The sequence below is a fragment of the Octopus bimaculoides genome, chromosome 4 (assembly GCF_046866305.1).
Source record: "Octopus bimaculoides isolate indiv1 chromosome 4, ASM4686630v1, whole genome shotgun sequence".
Taxonomy (NCBI): domain Eukaryota; kingdom Metazoa; phylum Mollusca; class Cephalopoda; order Octopoda; family Octopodidae; genus Octopus; species Octopus bimaculoides.
In genome coordinates, this window is record NC_142931.1 from 129789081 (window position 1) to 129811516 (window position 22436).

A 22436-nucleotide genomic window follows, 5' to 3' on the forward strand; every position below is an offset into this window, starting at 1 on the left:
CTAGGTTAGAAACCAGCTCTTTCTCTATTGGAAAGAAATATTGAGATAAAACTGATTAGCAGCTGTCCTAAAATGTCGTCACGGTACTACCTCCCTATGCGGCACGATGTTGTTGCTAAAACAATTTACAATGCCATCTGCAAAAAGACTGTCCTGAAATAAACTTAGAAAATCCCTTGGTTATGGAATACATTCATAAACACCAACTCAAAGAATACTGGTGGAATATTCCCATCATAATTTCTGTCAAATGTAAACATAACAGGCCGGATATTGTTGTTTGGGACAGAGGGGCAAAGGTACGTACCATCTTAGAGGTCAGCTGCCCTGATGATATACATATCTCTTTGAAAATCAAAGAAAAAGAGGATATCTATGGACAATTGCTTCGAAATCTTCAGCTTCTATATCCAGACTACGAATTCATGTCCATACCAATAATAATTGGAGCGCTAGGTTTTATTAGTAAATGCTTAAAGGAGAATCTGGATAAACTGGAAAGTTCAGAAAGAGAAATCGACCGGTTAATTAGTACATTACAAGTACAATCTGTGAGTGGGACAGTAAAAATATGCAAGACTTTTCTCAAGTTCTAAATGTGAATTCGTCTTGAGTTAACTACATCCCAAAGATGGAGCCTTGTATTTTTGTTGGAAGATTTATAAAAATTAGAAAATAGAAGAGACACATCCATCCATCCATCCATCCATCCATCCATCCATCCATCCATCCATACATACAAACAAACAAAAATACCCTGTTGTTGATGTTGAAACTTCAATGAAGGAGCCTTGAATCTAGGTTAGAAACCGGCTCTTTCTCTGTTGGCAAGAAATCTTAAAATAAGACTGAGCAATGACATACATACATACATACATACATACATACATATCTGTAAATTATGTACAGGTGGGCTTTGTATACCTTTTATCGTTTATCATCCACTTGTTCCAGTCATTACAATGTGGCCATGCTGGGGCATCGGCCTTGAAAGAGTTAGTCGAACAGATCGATCCTAAAACTTATTTGTTTTAAAGACTGGTACTTATTTTATAGTTATGTTTTGCTGAACCTCTAAGTTACGGGGATGCAAACAAACCAGGCGGTGGTGGGGTACAAGTATAACTACACACACACACACACACACACACACACACACACACGTTAAAACAGATATTGTATTTCGGGACGGTCATTTTTTTTTGCCAAATAAACACACGCACTATATATTTGTTCTTCATTCGTTTATGTTACTGTTTTTTATTTTATCTCATGTCCATTTTTCGGAAATCTTTCGTCACACATCTGTGACCTCTTCAGCAACACTTTTCGTTTTCGTGTGTGCTCTTGCTTCACTTACTCCAGAAGGCGTAGAAGGAGGGAGAGAGAGAAGTACATAGCGATGTTTATGACATCATTCCAGAATGGAGTAAGTGGAACAAGAGCACACACGAAAACGAAAAGTATCGTTGAAGAAGTCACAGATGTGTGAAAAAAGATTTCCCGACAATGGACATGTGTTAAAATAAGAATAGTAATAAACGAGTGAAGAACAAATATATAATGTGTGTATGTTTATTTGGCAAAAAAAAAAGACCGTCCCGAAATATAACAATATATATGTGTGTGTGTGTGTGTGTGTATACATACATACATACATACATACATACATATATACATGTCTATATGAGAGAGAGAGAGAAAGAGGGAGAAAGTCCAAAAGTAATTGTGAGTAAGAAGGTGATAGGTGTAGCTACGAAGAAAAGAAAGTTGCGTCCCTTGTTTTGATAACTTTATACAGAGGGCGATATCAACATCCGATATTTCCACGTGCTGGTACCAAGATGGTGTTCGAACAAGAAGAACATCGACCAACTTCTTTTAAACAGCAAAACAAACAACATAAACGTGGAAAACATAGAGGAAAGCGCGAACTGGATCGCATGTCCCAAGGTGTGTATATTGCAGTGTTATAATTGATTTATTAATGTGTTTAACTTGTGTATATCGCTGATATATTATGGGTCTTCCTACAATCTCTCGTAGTTTCTCTGCTATGAAGCATTAATCTCTTTTGCATATTCATTCACTATCTCTTACATACATGCATACATACATAGCGTCTTCCCTATGGACAGAATTTCACATGCACTCTATCTCTATTTCACTCTACTTTTGAACACCTGGTTTTATTTACTATCTGACGTCATGCTATCTCGATCTGTTAGAAGACGTTGCTATATCTTCCATAACAGGAACTCCACCATCTTATAAAAACGGGCCCATTTTTACACTGTCTTAAAAATGAGTATTCCACATGCACGCCTACCTCTATTGTGGTTCCTAAGATGAATCAGTGTGATACAAAATGTGAGAAATTTGAACCTTACAGGTACAATCCATCCAATGGGCTTCTGTACAGGTTCCGTCTGTCTAGTTTCACTTAATAGGCATGGATCGACTCGATTTATCTTCTTGTTTCACTTATTGGACTGCGATCATGCCAGGACACCCCCTGAAAAGATTTAATCGAACAAATCGACACCTGTTCTTATTTTTAAAGTCTGGTACTTATTCTATCGGTCTCTTTTACCGAACTGCTAAGTTACATGGATGTAAACAAACCAGCACTGTCAGGGTGTGGGGGAACAAGCACAAACACGCACATATACGACGGGTTTCCACACTTTCTCCATCTACCAAATGTACAAGTCATTGGTCAGTCCGGAACTATAGTAGAAACCACTTACCCATGACGCCGTTCAGTGGAACTGAACTGGAAATCGTTTGGTTGCAAAGCAAACTTAACCACACAGTTATGCTTGCGCTTATAGCTATGGTAAAGATTTTTGTCCAAGTTGCCATGTACTGCAAATTGGGATAGAACCCAAATCCTCATGATTGCAGAATGAGCTTCTTGATCACTCTGCCGTGCCTGTGTTCACAGTCTTAAATAGACAAAAAGATGAGATGATTATTATAGCGTAACCTTTGATCAGCGCTCTCATGGAATTATAAACAACAGTAAGCACTTGTGTCATTATTCTACTCTCACCAAAACACCTTATAAGAATTGTAAATCGATTCCTGTACTTTGTTTTATCGAGGGACAAAAGGTGAAATTGATCTCCCCAGAATTGGAACCTAGAACGTAAAGTGACATAATTGAATATCAAACATTTGCCCAACTTTTAGGTGAAGTAGAACCTTCATTGATTTATTTTTAAAAGATTATGTCCCTTGGATTAATTCAAATCAAATTTAAATAAATAAGCATTACATTTGATAGAGTAATCTGAATGCTAAAGGGTTAAAGGGACTTGTGAAACATTTCTATAAATTTTGAACAGCTTCAGAAATTTTGTCAATCTGAAAATTATACATTTTTCTCAGGACGTGTCAGTGTTAAAAATATCTCAAAACGGCATAAACTAGAAATACGAAGAGCTGAACGAAGGAAAAAGGTAAGTTTCATCTGTAAGCATAATCATTAGCAGCACTTTTATTATTATATTTCCAACTAAAACATATCTACTATTTGTTTTGGTTAAGTTTTTTAATAATTGATGCAGTTGAAACATTTTTGCAAGAGACTTCCAGTTTCATTCAGACTGTAGGATTGCCATGTTGTGTTTGTTGGCAAACAGACTTTACTGTATGGTACTGTTACTACGACATATTTCTCGCTCAGAAATTTAAAACTAGTTGTTTTATGTATTTATATTTTTATAAACATGTATAATGGACAGTTTTGTTCTTTAAATATTTGAATCTAAAAAAATAATTTCATAATTCCAACTTGTTTTATTTTCTTTATGAAGGCTTTCCATACTCGTAAAAACAAACGAGAAGAAGTTTTGGCCCAAAAACGTAGTCGTGGTGGTGCTGATAGTACTCCACATTTTGTGGTGAGTTTTGAATTAATTATACACTAACTCATAGCTTTGAGATGTTGATGATGTAATTGTTTAGTTTTAGAATGACATTGTAGGGTAGGTGTGAGAAGCCAGATCTAGCCTGTTTGAATATACAACAAGTTGAATATTTAGGCTGGATATGGCCAGTTTAAATGTTAAAGGATTAAATATAAATTATATTGGTGTTTGTCAGTTGAAATCTCATTTTGTGAGATCTAGATCAAGAGCTGAATTTTAATATAGTCACTTTAATAAGGTGATTTCAGGAAAATTGGTATTAACTAGTTTATTAACCTTGGAAATATTTCATACTTTAGTGTGGGTCTGCATAGTACATAAAGAGTAGTTAAAGCTGTTCTGCGGCTAAACAATAACAACAACAACATTGAGCTTTGAAATAAATTTTAATTTATTTCTTTATTTTAGGTGATTCTTCCACTGCATAAAAGTCTTAACTCCCAAAAGGTTCTGGATTTGTTGATTAATTGTGATGACACTGCTTGTTCTAAGAAGAATGATCTGGATATAACACATTTAGGGTAAGTTGAGTTTTTCGATTTGGTTTTGAAGTTGCCTCTAACATAAGTTGGTGATTGTGATTAAGAAGCTTGTTTTGTAACCATGTTTGGTTCAGTCCTACTGCTTGGCTGTACTTGTTTCAATGATTGGACCGTGGCCATGCTGGATCACTTCCTTGAAGGGTTTTGTCAAACAAATTCTCGTACTTATTCTATTGGTCTCTTTTGCCAAACCAGTAAGTTGCTGTAACTCCAGGTTGACCAAAGTCATGTGATTGAATTTGGTAGAAGGGATCTGTGTAGAAGCCTGTCATATATAAATGTGTGTATCATTGTTCCCCACTGTTGCTTGACAACCAGTGTAGGTTTGTTTATGTCCCTGCAACTTACTGGTTTGGCAAAAGAGACCAATAGAATAAGTACGAGAATTTGTTTGACAAAACCCTTCAAGAAAGTGACCCAGCATGGCCACAGTCCAATCACTGAAGGTTCAATTACTGAAACAAGTACAAAATAAAAGATATATTAAAAAGAATTTTCCTAACATAATTTGATATTGTTTCTGGAATAAAATTATTACTATGATAGTTTACCATTGACTATATAATATCAACTCATTAATTAACCTTTCTATTTTTTTAATATCAACAATCATTATTTTAAAATTTTGAATGTTTTTATTTTCATTTTTTTTTAATTGTAATTCTCAGAATTCCTCGACTAAAGCAGAGAGTATCGTTTTATATCCCTGAATATGGTAACCAGTATGCATTACTTGATGCTGTTAAAATAGCCGACTCAGTACTTGCTGTTCTCTCTCCAACGGAAGAAATCGATGAATATGGCAGTCATTGTTTGTCCCTTTTGTTTGGTCAAGGATTGCCTTCAATTATCTTTATTGTTCAGGTCAGTTCAGCTATTTTGATACATTTTGTTTTTTACTCTAGGAGAATATATTTGTTGAACACTAAACTTGGCTTGTGAAGACCTGTTGGGGTGAGCAAAAGCGAAATCGTGTTGGCACCTGTTCCAGTAGAGCACTAAGAGCATCATCTGAGCGTGATCGTTGCCAGAGCACCAGCTGTCTGGCTACCGTGCTGGTGGCATGTAAATAACACCATTTGAGCGTGATCGTTACCAACGTCGCCTTCCTGGCACTTGTGCCAGTGGCACGTGAAAAGACATTCGAGCGAGATCATTGCCAGTACCACTGGACTGGCTCCTGTCCAGGTGGCACGTAAAATACACCATTTCGAGTGTGGCCGTTGCCAGTACCGCCTGACTGGCCTTTGTGCTGGCGGCACGTAAAAGCACCCACTACACTCTTGGAGTGGTTGGTGTTAGGAAGGGCATCCAGCTGTAGAAACTCTGCCAAATCAGATTGGAGCCTGGTGTAGCCACCTGGTCTACCAGTCCTCAGTCAAATCGTCCAACCCATGCTAGCATGGAAAGCGGACGTTAAACGATGATGATGATAATTGTTGTTGTTAGCTTAAAAAATTACATCATAGTATGATTATAGTAATGGTGACAATGGTGATGAAGAAGCGATCGTTTTATTATATTTCATGTCCTGGTACCAACCTGGGTATTTTTACATCCATGTGTGTGCTGTGAACCCAGTGTAAATGACAGATGAGGGTTCTACAACTTCTTGCTGAACAACCTACACAGGTTATTTGTTTATAGTGATCAGATTTTTGTGCTGTTCCATAGCTCACCACCTCCATCAAATTGACATCTGTACAGGTGCATGATGTGCCATATATCAGACGCTAAAGTGATTGCAGGGTAACTTGGAATAAAGTGCTTTACTCAACAACACAATGCACTGCCCTGTCCAGGAATTGAAACTAAGATTGCCTCCATACAAACACACACACACACACACACATAACCAGAAATACACCATAATGATCAGAGATCAAAACAATGTATACTAGAACTGTGACATAATGTAAAGTTATTACCTTAATCTACTGAATGATATTTAAGGACTATATATATGATTCATGGTGAAAATTAAATTTCTGTGGTATTTTGCTTTCAATTTGGAAACAGAATCTATTCTATGTAATTCTTAGTATTTTTGTTTTTATCACATTAGGACTTCCGCAGTATTCCTCAGAAGAAGCAAAGTGATACAAGAAAATTTATACAAAAATGCATTGATAAATGGTAAGAATTTTGTTTAACTTATCTGAATATTATATTACTCAAATGTAGTTTTTACCAAAATGAATTTCAGTTATGAAAAGGTATGTATAAATATTTTGCTGGTAATTATTGAAACTTAGAGTAAGGTGGTCATAATTTAGCAGTGACGAGCCAGTTTTGTGTAAAATACTGAAGTTTGGATGGAGACAAGTGGTTATTAATCAAGAATTTGTCTTCCAGGCTTCCTGATGCTAAGTTCCATTCCTTAGATAACAACCAGGATGGCTTAGTTGTTCTGCGACAAATAGCCAACCACAAACTACGGTCTATAAAATACAGAGAAAACCGTCCGCATCTCTTAGCTGAAAGTGTTGTGTATGAATTAAACTCTGAATTGGTGAGTATCCTTATATACATATTACTATATACACTATTATTGTTATAAATATATATTATATTATATGTGTGTGTGTGTGTATAATATACCAGTGTCACACAAATTGGCACCTGTACTGGTGGCATGTAAACACACCCTGGTGTTAAGCAAATGGCACCCATTACACTCTCGGAGTGGTTGGCGTCAGGAAGGGCATCCAGCCATAGAAAACCATGCCAAATCAGACTGGGGTCTGGTGCAGCCTTCCAGCGTGCCCAGCCCAGTCAAACTGTCCAACCCATGCCAACATGGACAACAGACATTAAATGATGATGATGATAATATAGAATAGTAAGAATTTTATAAACTTTCAAGAGAATGTGAAATATTTGTTTTTTTTTGGAACAATGCTTCTTGAAGTACATCACATATTCTTTATAGCTGTATGGGAAGTGTTAAGAAATGTATATACACATACACACACTCTCATCATTATTATATGCATCTGTGCCCATATGTAGAAATATTTGATTTAATGTGTGTGATTTGAGGGAAATTTAGCTGTTATTTTCATTGAGTTTAATAGATGTGCAGAGATTACATCTTTGGCTTGCTGTTTGCTTACAAATGTTCTAATTTTTATATGAGGGGGATTTTGACTCTTGTAGTGGCTAAAATGTAAGTCTTGTAACAGATAGTATATTTTTATTGTGTGGCTGTTGTTACTCTGAGACTTACAGTAAAGTTGGTGAAACTCTTGTCATGGTGAAGTTGTTTTAAACGAAGAGACTATTCTTGTAATAAAGAAGGCAGCAAGCTGGCAGAATCATTAGCACATTGAACAAAATGCTTAGCAGCATTTCTTCTGTCTTTACATTCTTAGTTCAAATTCTGCTGAGGTTGACTTTATTTTCCATCCCTTTTGGGGACAATAAATACCAGATGAATATTGGAGTCAAGGAAATCGACTTACCCCTCCCCCGAAATTGCTGGCCTTGTGCCAAAATTTGCAACCAATATTCTTGTAGATTAGTAAAGTATGTTTTGATTCTATTGCATTACTGTAACTATATTTTAATTATGTCTTTATCTTTAGGAAGATGCTGGGACATTGAAACTGTCTGGATTTTTAAGAGGCCGCTCTCTTAATGTGAACCATTTAGTGCATCTCCCTGGCTGGGGCGACTTCCAAATGCTGCAGATTGATTCTCCAAATGATCCCTATCCTCTCTATCCTAAAGTTACGAGGACCAACAAACAGGTTTGCATAGTTTTCTTGTTCATTGGTTATTATCACACTGACATCTTTGACATATAGTCATATATCACTAAGATTCACTTTTGCATTATAGTTATGTTGCTTTGTGTGAAGTCTTTAGTTTGTTCTTTGTTATTACATATGTGCAATAAGATCACCATGGAAACAACTGTTTATATCCAAACATTGAAAAAGATGTTTATCCTTCTGTGTATGTATGTTGTCATTTTCTGAAGCTTGCAGACCTATAAACTTTTGTTAAGTTTATATTTCTTAAATTCCTATTTCTAACTGATTGTGATAATAAGAAGCTTATTGTATACAGTGCTTAGGTGCATTATAACTCATAGGAAAGTGGCAAAAGAGCAGACAGAAGGCAGCAGTAAGTGAAGACAATAAAACATACATGCATATTACATAGAATAAAGCACAGAAAGTTAGGGAAATGAACAGTAAAAGAGTCATAGAGAGTAAAAGCCCACCTTAGGTATGACAGGAGTAGTGTTGTTAAATTTCAGAAAGAATGGAAATCTTGAAGGATAAGTGTCCTGATGGCTAACAATCAAGAGCTGAATTATACAGAAATAACACTAAACATACACAGCATGATAAACTGTTTTAGCATTTGGATATTTACATATTCAAGTTATTAAACATATGTCTAGTTTTTGATAGCATTCTACTTGTGTTACTCTCTCCTCTACATGCTCTCTGAACTACCATAAAACACTGATCAAATAATTGTCTAAAAATTATATGTATTTTGGTATTGGAGAGATTTCTGGTGTTGAAACTTGATGTTTTGACTGGAAAAACAGGAGCAGGGTATAAATTTTAAGCAAGTCTCTAGTTTACATTAAAATTGTGTTGGTGGTTCTGTTTATTTGTTGGTTATATTTATTATTAGCATTTCTCATTTTTAGGGATTAGAACCAATGGAGAGTAATATAGAAGCTGATGCTCGAATTTTGGACAAAGCGGAGGACAGCAAACAGACAAGTCTTGAAAGTGAAGTGGTTCCTGATCCAATGGAAGGAGAACAGACTTGGCCAACAGAGGAAGAGATGGCATTGGCAGAAGGTAAAATTCTTATGACTAGTCTTATATGTATCTTTGTATACATACTTAATTTGCTCAGTTGTTTTCTTCAAAGTTTTGCCCTGTATTTTTTCTAAATTTAACACCATACATTATATACAAACACTGAGGATAACTATTAATATATATACATACATACCAATGAAAAGAACAAGAATACAAACAAAATTCTTTAACACATCTTCAATGACTTGTTACAATTGTTTCTGTACCAACTCTATTTGCAATGTCAGTTTATGCAAAAATTCTAAACTGGCATTGCAAATAGAGTTGGTACAGAAACAATTGTAATGCATTGTTCAAAATGTGTTAAAGAATTTTTTGTATTCTTCTTTTCATTGGATTATTTACTCTTTGCCAAACCCATTTTATGGTATTGTTGTGAAACTTGGATTTTCTACATCTAAAGAATTCTGGCTTTGGCCTGAAACCCAACAGTGTTGATAACCCAGTATTCGGGTCATGTACTTCTCTGGAAATACCCTAACTTCACACCCTACCTAACCCTCATCATCATCATCATCATCGTCGTCGTTTAATGTCTGCTTTCCATGCTGACATGGGTTGGATGATTTGACTGAGGGCTGGCAACACAGAAGGCTACATGTATATATACGTATACACATACATGTGTCTGTGTGTACTCTTTGTTTTAACATCACATGATGGTTGTAAATGAGCATCATTGTCATACAAGTGATGTTTGTTTCCAGTCTTCTGTGGAAAACGTCTGATGATGGGTAAATATCACCTTGTTTGGAAATAAGTGAGGGAAGTGGATTAAAGATGATAAGAAGGCAGGTCTTGACTATTTTACCACGAACTAGTATAGCTCTTTGGTGACAGCCACTTCTCTAGTGTTTGGGAATATGTGGTATATTCTTAAACAACTGTCCACTATGCTGGCATTCCACCTTCTCATCATATTTTTGTTAGTGTCCAGCCATTATTCTCTCAAATGGATTTTGGTAGAATTGATAAGAGTAGCAAGCTACACCTCTTTGTGTCCCAGCAGAATTAATTTTGCCTTCTACCCTCTGTGGGGGTTGATGAAGTAGATGTAAATTAAGAACAGGGTTCAATGAAATCAATTTGCTTCCTCTTACCCCTAAAGTTTGATGCTGTGTTCCTATTTGAGAAATTATTATTGTTACCTTGCCTTTTTGAGTCCAAACTGCATATGAGATTATTTTAGCTTTTTATCTCTCTCATCATGATGAAATTAATTCTACTAATCTACTGGGATCAATGTGCATGACTTCTCTTGTCAGAACAAATTATTCAGATTACCCTTTTTATTCTTTTCTTTTTGTAGCTGAAAGCAAGAAAATCAAGAGGGTTCCGAAAGGCACATCTGCATATCAGTCCGCTTGGATCCTAGAAAGTGATGATGAACTGAACAAAGAAGATAAAAGTGAAGATGAGGGTGATGATGATGAGGATGATGACTATGATGATGAAGATGAATACATGGAAGCCGTAATTATGTCTTTTTTTCTATGTTGTAAAGTAGGTTCCTCCTACTGGTGTGATGTGTGACTGCCGTTGTACTGTAGTTGCTGTTTATGCTAGTAGCCACAATAGTTACTTGTCATCGGATACTGTTATATCTCTTTGTACCAGAATAGTAATACATTAACTTCTTCTGTCTTACTATCGCTGATAGCTCCACAAGACACTGACTAGAACTGTTGACTCAACTCTTCAACTCTTGACCCTCTCTTGATGACCAGCTACTGGTCTATTTATAATGGATATCTCCTACCACTTTTTACCAGAGAGGTTATATAGTTTTACTATACAACAGTTTGTCTAGGAATTGGATTGTCAGCTGCCAGTTTTAAGACTATGTGGTTAAAAAGCTTGCTTTCCAACTGTGTGATATCTTATTGAGTCCTGCTTGGCGCTTAAAGCAAGTGTCTTCTACTAGAGCCTTGGGCCAACAAAAAGACTTGTGAGTGGATGTAATCGATGGAAACTGAAAGAAGCCCATTATATATACAGGGTGTGATGGGTGTATATATATATATATATATATATATATATATATATATATATATGTATTTTCACTGTCATACAAGCAATATTGTTTATTTCCAGTCTTCCATGGGAGAAAGAAATGTTTCTTTACTTCGAAACAGGTGAGTGTTGGTGACAGAAAGAGCATTTGACTTTAGAAAATCTGCCTCAACAAATTCCATCTGACTTGTGAAAGCATGGGAATGTGGATATTAAACTGATGATAATGAGTGTAGGGTGTGCTGTAAGGGGTTTGGTCATTATTTCTAACAAGTTGAGTGACCACATAGTAGTTCCCTTGTTGGTTTTTATTTTTAGTATAATATCAAGTATCAGCTGTCTTTAATTTTTTTTATTGATGTCAATCGTGTTGTTTTGTAGATGGAAGATCTGGAGAGCAGTTCAGAAGACGAGTTTGTCTCAGATGAAGGAGAGGAAACCTATGAAGAGGTAAGGACTTTGTATTATTGTATATGGTTGTGTGGTTTGCTTCCTGACCACATATTTCTGGGTTCAGTCCCACTGTGAGGTACCTTGGGCAAGTGGGTTCTACTCTATCCTTGAGCCAACCAAAGCCTTGTGAGTGGATTGGTAGACAGAAACTGAAAGAAGTGTGTTGCATATATCTATGTTTATGTGTGTGTATTTGTGTCTCCTTGGTTTGACATCACATAATAGTTATTTAAGAATGAGTGTCAGGGCATTGCATTTGTGGATGATATTTTTCAGTTGTACTCATTGTCTTCATGTCTTGATCTATTTCATTAAGACTGAGCATAGAGAAGATAAATTATCATCATCCTTTAACAGCCGTTTCCCATGCTGGCATGAATTGGACTAGATGTGTTGTATTTATGAGACAGGTAGTTAAAATGATAATATAAATTGTTTTTATCACCTTTTAGTATTTGTTCTGTTTTATTATTGATGGAACGTAGGGTGGTGAGCTGACTGAATCATTAGCGTGTCAGACAAAATGCTTAGCAGTATTTCTTCTGGTTTCTTATGTCCGGAGTTCAAATTCTGCTGAGGTTGACTTTGCCTTTCATTCTTTCAGGGGTAAATAAAATACAGTACCAGTTGAGCACTGGAATCAGTGTAATTGACTTTACATCTTCCCAGTAAGATTGCTGGCCATGTTCCCAAATTTTTAAACCTAATTGAAAGAATGTCCATGATGCCATTTTTAACTTCAAAATTTATCCCATTAGCTAAAGTCTTTATATTTTCTATTTCTTGACAGATTGAAGTGAAAGATGAAGATGGTAAATATGATGAAACAATTGATGTAGAAGAAGAAAAAAGAATGTAAGTTTTTTATGTTGCTGTTACATTTTGTAATTCTTCATTGTTAAGCATTGGGCAGTCTGTCTTTGATACTGTTGTTAAAGAAATGATGTGTAATGTTTTGATGGAGTTAAATACTGTGATTGAAACAACAGTTATAAATGACAGACAGGGTCAGTTGTCATACTAAATCATCATCATCGTCGTTTAACGTCCTCTTTCCATGCTAGCATGGGTTGGACGATTTGACTGAGGACTGGCGAACCAGATGGCTACACCAGGCTCCAGTCTGATTTGGCAGAGTTTCTACAGCTGGATGCCCTTCCTAACGCTAACCACTCCGAGAGTGTAGTGGGTGCTTTTACGTGCCCACCGGCACGAAGGCCAGTCAGGAGGTACTGGCAACGGCCACGCTTGAAATGGTGTATTTTACGTACCATCTGCACGGGAGCCAGTCCAGTGGTACTAATACTCATCCCTCCATCAATCCTTTAACTATGACACTAATTCAGGTGCTGTAAATTATACTTTTTGTCCTGCTACCTTGTTACATTGTATCCCAATACTGTCCATTTATCAACTCCTCCTCCCTAACTTACTTCACTCACCTGCACCCTCCTCTACCATTCTGATATTCACTGCGTCCATCTCACTCCCCATCTCTAATCATCCGTCACACTCTAGTGCATTTACCTACCCACCTGAGCACTCTTTCTGTTCTTCTCTCCTTATTCTCTTTCTCATATTTGGTTTTCTTTCACCAGATTGCTGAAGATCAGAGAAGAGAGAGAGAATGAAATATTTCCTGATGAAGTTGACACTCCATTTGATACGTGTGCAAGAACTCGGTTTGCACGGTAAGTAAAACTCTTTCTGTTGTATTTCTATGAAGCCTTTCACCCCTACTGGATGCCCTTCCTATCACCAATCCTTTTAGTTTCCTCTTATGACATACAGGAACACAGTGTGCCTATTGTAAAACCAAGATGCATTTCTCTCAAGGTTATTCTGCTATTAACCATATACATACATGGTCAGTTTATATCATAACTTTTCTTTTTGGCTCACTTACATGTCTCAGTTAATGTAGCTGAGATATCAGGCATTGAAATGATATTTCTGATAGATTGGTGGGGTTTTATGTAGAGACAATTATCTATCATTTGCTTAAGGATGTGAAACTAAGTTATTTGCTTTAAAATAAAAAAAAGAGTGCATTGTATTCACATTAGTTATGCATACATCCTAGTTTCAAGAATTGACATTACAAATGTTAACACTTGTTATTTCTTACGTTTTGTCTTGGAAGACTCATGTTTTTGACATCAGCAAAACATTGTCAGTTAAGCCTGAAATTCTTTTTAAAACCAGAAGTATTTAAAGTATTTCCTGTTGTTCTTACTACAGCTCCTGTGTACATCATCAACACACTGCCACTTCTATACCACCACCACAACCTTTACAACATATCACTAACTCCTTACTGACCATGCCACCGTCTACCAAATTTTCCTCAGTAGGTTATGGGCATGACCCTTCTCAGAATCTGTTGAAATGAAATATATTAATTCCTTACTTTTATTACATTTTTTTCTCTAAATAGTTATCGTGGCTTAAATAGTTTCCGAACATCTCCATGGGACCCTAAGGAAAACCTTCCCCTTGATTATGCCAGAATTTTCCAGTTTGGTAATTTCCGGCGAACAAAGAAGAGAGTCTTGAATGAGGAAATTGATGGCGCCATGGTGAGATAATGATTACACACTTCAGGTTTTTATATTACTATAAGAAAATATAATAGTACCCCTCTATGTAGGTCTGTGTGCATATCTTTATGTCTGTCTGTACATCTGTTAATATATTATCTGTATGTGTGACTGTATCATTGTACATGTGAATGGAACGACCTTGTACGTTAGTCGGTTTTTATCTGTTGTATTTCTTACTTAAATGTTTCTCTAATGGCTTCCCATTTATTTATTGTATTTCTTGTTGATGCATTGAAATAAACCTGACTCAGTGAAACCTAAAACAATTTTCTCAACTTTCCAGCCTGGTTGGTTCATAACAGTCCATATAAAAGATGTTCCCAGAGCTTTCATGGGTAAGTTGGTTTGAGGCAGATCATTGATACTTGGCTTGAGATCACTCTGAATTTTATGATACAAACTACCAGTTTTAAAACAATTTAAATTAAAACCTATTAAAGTTTCATTTTAATCTATTTTCCAAAAATAGTTAGTCCACATTACTCAGTAAGGAGCATATAAGACTGGTTTCTTGGTTTATCTGGCATATATCCGCCCTGGATGGAATGCTGGTCTATTGCAGGATTACTCAGTTTTAGCTCTGAGTGAACTGGAACAACATGTTTTGCTCAAGAACACAACACGTTGCTTGATCCAGTAATTCTTTTCGTTTTTACGGCTTGGTATCTTTATATAAAGCAGTTTAAGTGTGGACTAAGTGCATTTTATGCCATTGGCACTAGAGTGGTTGTCCTCAGCATGACTAAAGAGCTTCATTGTAGTTTCCATTCTTTCCTCTTTCTTACCTGTTTCTTAATTTGAAGATCTTTGTTTTTGTGTTTGAAATTTTCTGTTTTTGATCTTTTTAAGAGTCTCACAGACCAGGGCAACCAGTGATCCTGTTTGGTTTGTTACCTCACGAACAGAAAATGACCGTTATGAATTTCATTGTCCAGCGCAAGATTACTTGTGAAGAACCAGTCAAGTCAAAAGAACGACTCATCTTTCAGGCTGGTTTCCGTCGTTTTGTTGCCGCTCCAGTTTTCTCCCAGCACACAACAGGAAACAAATTTAAGGTAAATTAAGAAATAACATTTATTGTTTTAAGTTGTTATTGTGTTGCCTCAGGTCAACCCTGATTGACCAGTCCTATGTCACACAAACAGATGATTGATAAAGTGCACTCCATAGTTCCATATTACCAGTTGTACCAAGTCTCCAATTATCTGGAGATCACATGATATCCACTGATTTGCTGTTTGGATTGGCATGCAATGTAGCAGTTGCATTCTTTCTACTGTTCAGTCTATTGCTTTATACTTGCAAATTATGTTGGTGGTAACTGTGGAGGTGAACAAAGTGAACTCAGAGCTGTGATAATTAATTTGGTACAGATAGACGGTCACTCTTATAATGTTTGTATTTGAGAAAGGTTTGGTGGGGGGAAAAAAAAGAAATATAAAGAGATGTGTAGTGGTTATATGTAGTAAGTACCCGGTGTTGATGTGGCTGCGTGTATATTACAAGAGTTCATATAGAGATGAATAAATTCAAGAACTATATATTTACTACATAGATATTTTATTTACTGGTCGATGATGATACATAATCAAAATGTAGAATCTAGTTGAATGAAGTAATCTATGCAAGAAAGTTCAGATAGAAAATGTAGAAATAACAGCTAAGTGGTGGTTTTCAGTCATGTGGCATAGAGAAATAGACGGACATAGCAATGAGGTGAATGGCTCTAAGACTAATTGACTAAGAAGTGAAGAGCAGGGTTAGCAAGCTGTTTTTATTAATGGAACGCTAGACATTCTAGAAACTTCCAAGAGAAACTCTAAGCTTCTTGAATAATTAAGTATCACATCTCATGGCAGATACTTAGTAAAGGGAGGTTACTCTATAATCCTTCATGCAAGGGAGATAATTCAACTATTTCGCTACCGTTACAAATGTGTTTGTGGAAAGTTATTCAACCTATTTTGCTGATAAGTATTGATTAACAACAATTGCATCTGAATTAGAATGATGTTGACAAAGCAGGAGTTATCTCATCATTTTCTGTGATATTGTATTTGAATAGTCACAAGAATTCTCACCGTTTTCTGTTAGCAAGATTCAGTCCCATAAAATAAGAAAAATAAAGCAATGGAAATTTAATCTATGGGGAGGTCACAGCTTGAAGCCCAAGATATTTTCTTATTAATCTCTTCATTCCTAGTAAATTCTGGTGTTGACTTTTTTTTACAGTTTGAAAGATTTTTATCCCACAAAACTGCAACTGTTGCCACAATGTTTGCTCCTGTAACATTTCCACCTGCTACAGTTTTAGTTTTTAAACAGTCTTCATCGGGTGAGTAGAACTAATTAAATTTTTTCTATCATTTAACACAGTGGTTCTCAACCATTTTTTCATGTGGGGCCCCTTTGATTCTTGTTCTATTTTGTTGGGCCCCCATAGTTATTCGATGTTTAAAAATCCTATTATTATTTTTTTAATTAAATATTATTAGTAATTGTATAAAAAATTGTTTAAATATTTTATGTATTATAGGCGCAGGAGTGGCTGTGTGGTAAGTAGCTGGCTTACCAACCACATGGTTCCGGGTTCAGTCCCACTGCGTGGCACCTTCGGCAAGTGTCTTCTACTATAGCCTTGGGCCGACCAAAGCCTTGTGAATGGATTTGGTAGACGGAAACTGAAAGAAGTCCGTCGTATATATATATATATATGTGTGTGTGTTTGTGTGTCTGTGTTTGTCCCCCCACCATCGCTTGACAACCGACGTTGGTGTGTTTACGTCCCCGTAACTTAGTGGTTCGGTAAAAAGAGACCCATAGAATAAGTACTAGGCTTACAAAGAATAAGTCCTGGGGTCAATTTGCTCGACTAAAGGCGGTGCTCCAGCATGGCTGCAGTCAAATGACTGAAACAAGTAAAAAAAAAAAAGAGTAAAAGAGTATAGAAATATAACCAATTTATTGCACATAAATTTTAACAGCAAAATCTTTTATGGACCCCAGTTGAGAACTACTAATTTAGCAGCACCCTGCTTCTTAGCAGTACTTTACTAAATATGCTCTTAATTGGATCATATTTCCTCCTCTGAACAAAAGTGTGTTGTTTACTGTACTGTGTACTCCAGAACATCACCTACATTTAGTTTATTGGGAACACTAGAATTATAAAGCACATATACCATACTAAGTACCTCAGAATATTACATTGCCAATATTTACTGTACCATGTATCTCAGGAAATTACCAAAATCTACTATGTTGTGCATTTTTATACGTGCAGGCATGGCTGTATGGTTAAGAAGCTTGTTCCCCATCCACATCCATGCAGTCCTAGGTTCAGTCCCACTGTGTGGAATTTTGGGCAAGTGTCTTCTACTATGGCCCTGGGCCAACCAAAACCTTGAGTAGATTTGATATTGTGTATTCAAGTATTGGGCTGAGTAATTAATAGGATACCACCATGATGGGACAGTGGAAGATGTTCTTCCCGCCAAATTTACTGTATTGTTGAGCTCCCTACAGTTATTATATGTATATCTGTTCAAATTGCTTTTTAAATACTATAAAACAAAACATCCTTTCCTAAAGCTGAAAAATAATGGTGGTTTGGTTCAGTTGGGTTTTGATGGTTTGCTTCTATTGTTGGTGCTTTTGTAAGAGATCAGTGTTTGAGGGTGTCTACAATTGGGAAATAATACTTCAGATTGATGTGAGAGGAAAATTATGGAGCAGAAGATATATTGCTGATGGCCAATAGAGACTCAATGGTTAGTTGATTAAGACAATAATAGATTATGGTTTGGTGTGATTAAATAGTTAAGGTTAATATAATAGGTAGAAACATCAAACCTTTTAGTTTAGAATGAACAAAATGTGTTGAATCAGTCATTTATAATTTATTAAAATAAGAGAGACAGAAATTAATAAAGCTAAGCAGTTACTTCTGTCATCATACCTGTTGTTGATATGTAATCTCAGCTGTACCAACATGATGACAATCAGTGTAATGTTTGTGACTGTTACAGCTAGTACACAAGCTATATCTGGCTTCATGATATTTACTGGGGACTTCACATTTTAAATTTTTTTAGAGATTGATTGAATAAGTACCAAACTTGAAAAAGTAAGCACTGGGGTTGATTCGTTCAACTAACATTCTTCGCAGTGGTGCCTCAGCATGGCCACAGTCTAATGATTGAAACAAATAAAAGATAAAGTCAGAGGCCACAATGTCAATTAGTTTTTGTAATATCTTGGTGAGATATAGATGTTAATACATAATATATCCAGTTTCGTCTATTTTTCTGTCTAGTTAGCAGTGAAGCTGTTCTTTCTATCTGAAGTTGTGTAATCTTATGAGGAGACTGTCTTGATAGCTTTAGTCATCTCTTAAAATTTTTTTTAGCTAGGACTATCAGATTTTCATTTGGTGAATTTCTGTGGTGTCTGCAGAGTGTTCTTGCTTGATAACTCCTTTGATTTTTGAAAATTTCAGGAGAAACTTTGTTTCATTGTTATTCCTACCATCCAGAACATTCTGTAGACGAATCAATCAAAAGTAGAATATCAAAGTAAAGCAAAATCCTTCTTATTTTCTAGGTGATCATGATTTGATAGCTACAGGGACAGTAATGTCAGCCGATCCTAACCGAATTGTTACCAAACGTATTGTACTTAGTGGGCATCCATTCAAGATAAACAAAAAGGCAGCTGTGGTCCGCTACATGTTCTTTAACAGAGGTAAGGTTTCAAGTTGTTTTTAATTTGTCATCGTCATCAAACGTCCATTTTCCATGCTGGCACGGGGTTAGGCAGTTTGACAGAAGCTGATCAACTGAAGGGCTGTTCAGGCTCTGTCTGTTTTGGCATGTATTTTTGAAGAGTTTTAAACTTTACTATCTCAAAAGTGTGTGTCAGCATGTAACATTGTCTAAGTACGTTCTGTGTGTGTGTGTGTGTGTTATGTATTTTATGGGAATATATGTAGTGTTTGTGTGTGGCAGTGTAAGTGTGTGAGTGTGTGTTGTATTGGTGTTGATTGTGTTAGTGTTCTGTGTGTGATGTATTGTACGAGAATGTGTGTGGCGTTTTCTGAGTATTTGTATGTGAGTGTGGATAGTGTTTGTGTGTTCTGTGCATGTTTTAACTGTTTTACACCAATTTTTCTAACCTAAAATTAATGGGATGGATTTTGCAGCAGATTTCTGTTATTTGGATACGAATTATTGGAAAAAAGTATTTTTAAAGCTGGCTATTTACCTTTCGTACTTCTGACCATAGCACCATATTCTCTCCTAAGGCTTTGGTCAGTCCAGGACTAAAGTAGAAGAATTGTCCAACATGCCATGCAATGGGACTGAACCCAAAACCACGTGGTTGTGAAACCAACTTCAACCTCACAAACAGGCTTACATTTCAAACTCATACAGAGTAATTTCCCTTATCATAAAACTTGTGGAACTTGGGCAACATTTACCCTCAGAAGTGTTCTAAGATGATTTCTTGATATTTTTTTTCCCCTTCCATCTCTTGTCGGATTCAGTTTCTTTTGCGTATGCCTTTGTATATGCGTGCAATTATATATATATATATATATATATATATGCTTCTGTGTGTGGATGTGTGATTAAGTAGGTTGCTTGATCAAGTTTCTGCTCACATAGCTTTGCGTAGATCAAAACCTTTATAAGTGGAAACTACATGGAAGTCTATTGGTGTGTTCTTGGTTATGGTTGGGAGATCTAATTCATTGTCTAGTTTAACACCATCATATGACACTTGGGTTCCTTCACAGGAGTTTACATTGTTGTAAGCATTTGAACAAAGTTTCCAATTTGAGGTTAACTTCTTTCTTATAAGTTTTAGAAACCCTGAAGAGGGTCACAGATGCTGGCCTGTCTCCGAATTAAACCATTACACACACACTCTAACCATTTTGGTAGATTATCAATCAACATATCTTTGGTTGAAAAATTGTTGGCAAATACATTCACTGCAAACATGAAACCTATGTTCCTAGCATTTTGACTTCCCTGTCAAGAATTTTGTTTCTGCCTCCCAGTCTCAAATACTTGCATTTTCAGTCCATTATTATTCTTAATGTGTGGTTCAAAATATTGGGCTCAACTACACTGCATGGTACCTTTAGCAAGTGTCTTCTACAATAATCCTGGGCTGACCAATGCCTTTTGAGGATATTTGGAAGACAGAAATTGAATGAAGCCCCCCCCCCCCCATCTCTCATATATATATATGCATGCATGCATAAATCTGCCTCAATTCCATCTGCCCTTTGCAAAATGATGAGATATATGTATATCTCTAAATAATCCTTTTTCTTTTTTTCTTTTTAGGATATATTTTATTACTAACCATCCAGACATTTATTAAATGTTTTCTTTTTACAGAGGATGTTAACTGGTTTAAACCTGTTGAGCTGAAATCAAAATGGGGTCGCAGAGGTCACATAAAAGAAGCTTTAGGTGAGTTCTTGGAAATTGCTTTTCTATATTATATTTTTCGCTGGATATAAGAACCTGTCTCTCTCCTACTTACTGTATCTGACAGTGTTCTATCTACTCTGTCCTACTGATTTTTATTGTCTCAACTGTCTCTTTCATTTATCCTGCTTTTTTACTTATCTATCTTACTTTCTACATAGTGTTCTATCTCATGTCTCTCTATCTCCACTTAAATGTGGATAAATATTACCTCTTTGTATTAATTACTACCTCTGTCACTAATTTTTAACATGTTCTTTCTGTCTATTAATAATCAATATTGATCTTGTCTCTGTTCAGGTACACATGGTCACATGAAATGTATATTTGATAACCAGCTGAAATCTCAAGATACAATCCTCTTGAACCTGTACAAAAGAATTTTTCCTAAGTGGACATACAGTCCCCGTGTATTTAACCCTTCTCTAAAAGTTATGGAACAGATTGGTGATGATATGGAAAGCTGAAAATCTTGTTCCATTAAATTATAATTATCACAAAATAAATCATCTAAAGATAACTTGTTACTGGTGTTGTCAATAGCTCTGATTGAGTGGACCTATATGGTCAGTGGCATTTCTCTTTTGACCAGGTTTTCTCTCTCCTCATCGTTTTTGTAGTTTTGCAAGCTGTCTGTTGATCTCACTAGTGCCAATACACACTGTAAAGTGGTTGGAGATAGGAAGGGGACACACCTGTAGAAATCATGCAAACTGGAGCAAAATGCAGCCCGTGCATCCATTAGTTACTGAGACTTTTCGACTCATACCAGCATGGAACACAGGCATTAAAATGATGGATGTCTTAACCATTTAGTATTTAAACTGGCTATGTCTGGCCCAAATATTCTACCAGTTTTACATTCAAACTGGATGTTTCTGTGGCTAAGACATACGGGACTTGGAGGAGGGCTGGTTCCTAGATGTGTGCCGCTGGTGTATAAGCATGTCCCGATGTCACATAGGAGTCTCCCAACTTAGGGGTTACTATAGGCCCATTGTTTCATAGGTGTCCTTGAGAGAGCAAAAGACTAGCTATTCTATTAACAAACAGGAGATAATCATCAACGATTGATTAAACTGCTTCAGTTCTAGGTGACATGTTCATGTCTTGTGGTTCTACATTGCCAGTTATAGAAATCATGCTTAGAAGCCTCGCTAACTATGGCGAAGGTCACCAGAAAGATGGTTAATTGTCTCCAGCACTGAGCTGTTCACTTCCGGTGCTATAGCAACTGATGTCAAGACAGCTTCCTCTGATTTCATTTGAGTGTTAAGCATGAAACAGTGTCAACTTTTCCAATCTTCTCCACTGGGGCGTACTTTATGGTAAAATTGTAGCTAAGAAGTATTGCGATCCAGCATTATAACTGGGTCACTGTATAGACTAATGCATTTCTCTTCTGGAACCAAAATCGCAAGCAGTGGCTTGTGGTCCGTTATTCTCGTCAGCTATCGACCACAGCTTTTAGCTAGTAAGTAGAAACAAAATTCTTGACCAAGGCAAAAAATTTGGGGGTGCGTGGTTTAAGATC

At 36.3% G+C, this 22436-nt stretch overlaps 1 protein-coding gene across 1 annotated transcript; it reads left to right on the forward strand.

The window, feature by feature from the left end:
• Positions 1-1819: 1819 nt before the first annotated feature.
• Positions 1820-21422, forward strand: LOC106882027 (pre-rRNA-processing protein TSR1 homolog). Its single transcript, XM_014932587.3, has 20 exons — positions 1820-1953; positions 3394-3464; positions 3822-3908; positions 4344-4456; positions 5146-5341; positions 6543-6613; positions 6833-6989; positions 8065-8229; positions 9150-9306; positions 10640-10803; positions 11725-11793; positions 12587-12651; positions 13395-13487; positions 14234-14375; positions 14683-14734; positions 15249-15454; positions 16632-16734; positions 19002-19142; positions 20810-20884; positions 21203-21422. Exons 1-20 carry the CDS (start codon positions 1845-1847, stop codon positions 21367-21369), a joined length of 2403 nt encoding a protein of 800 aa, XP_014788073.1. The 5' UTR covers positions 1820-1844; the 3' UTR covers positions 21370-21422.
• The last annotated feature ends 1014 nt before the right edge of the window (positions 21423-22436 follow it).

Excerpts from the sequence above, each read along its gene's own strand:
- LOC106882027 (XM_014932587.3), top strand. The coding sequence starts at position 1,845 with ATGGTGTTCGAACAAGAAGAACATCGACCAACTTCTTTTAAACAGCAA. Across the intron at positions 4,457-5,145 it reads CTGGATATAACACATTTAGG|AATTCCTCGACTAAAGCAGA; the intron begins GTAAGTTGAGTT and ends TGTAATTCTCAG. Across the intron at positions 14,735-15,248 it reads TGTTCCCAGAGCTTTCATGG|AGTCTCACAGACCAGGGCAA; the intron begins GTAAGTTGGTTT and ends GATCTTTTTAAG.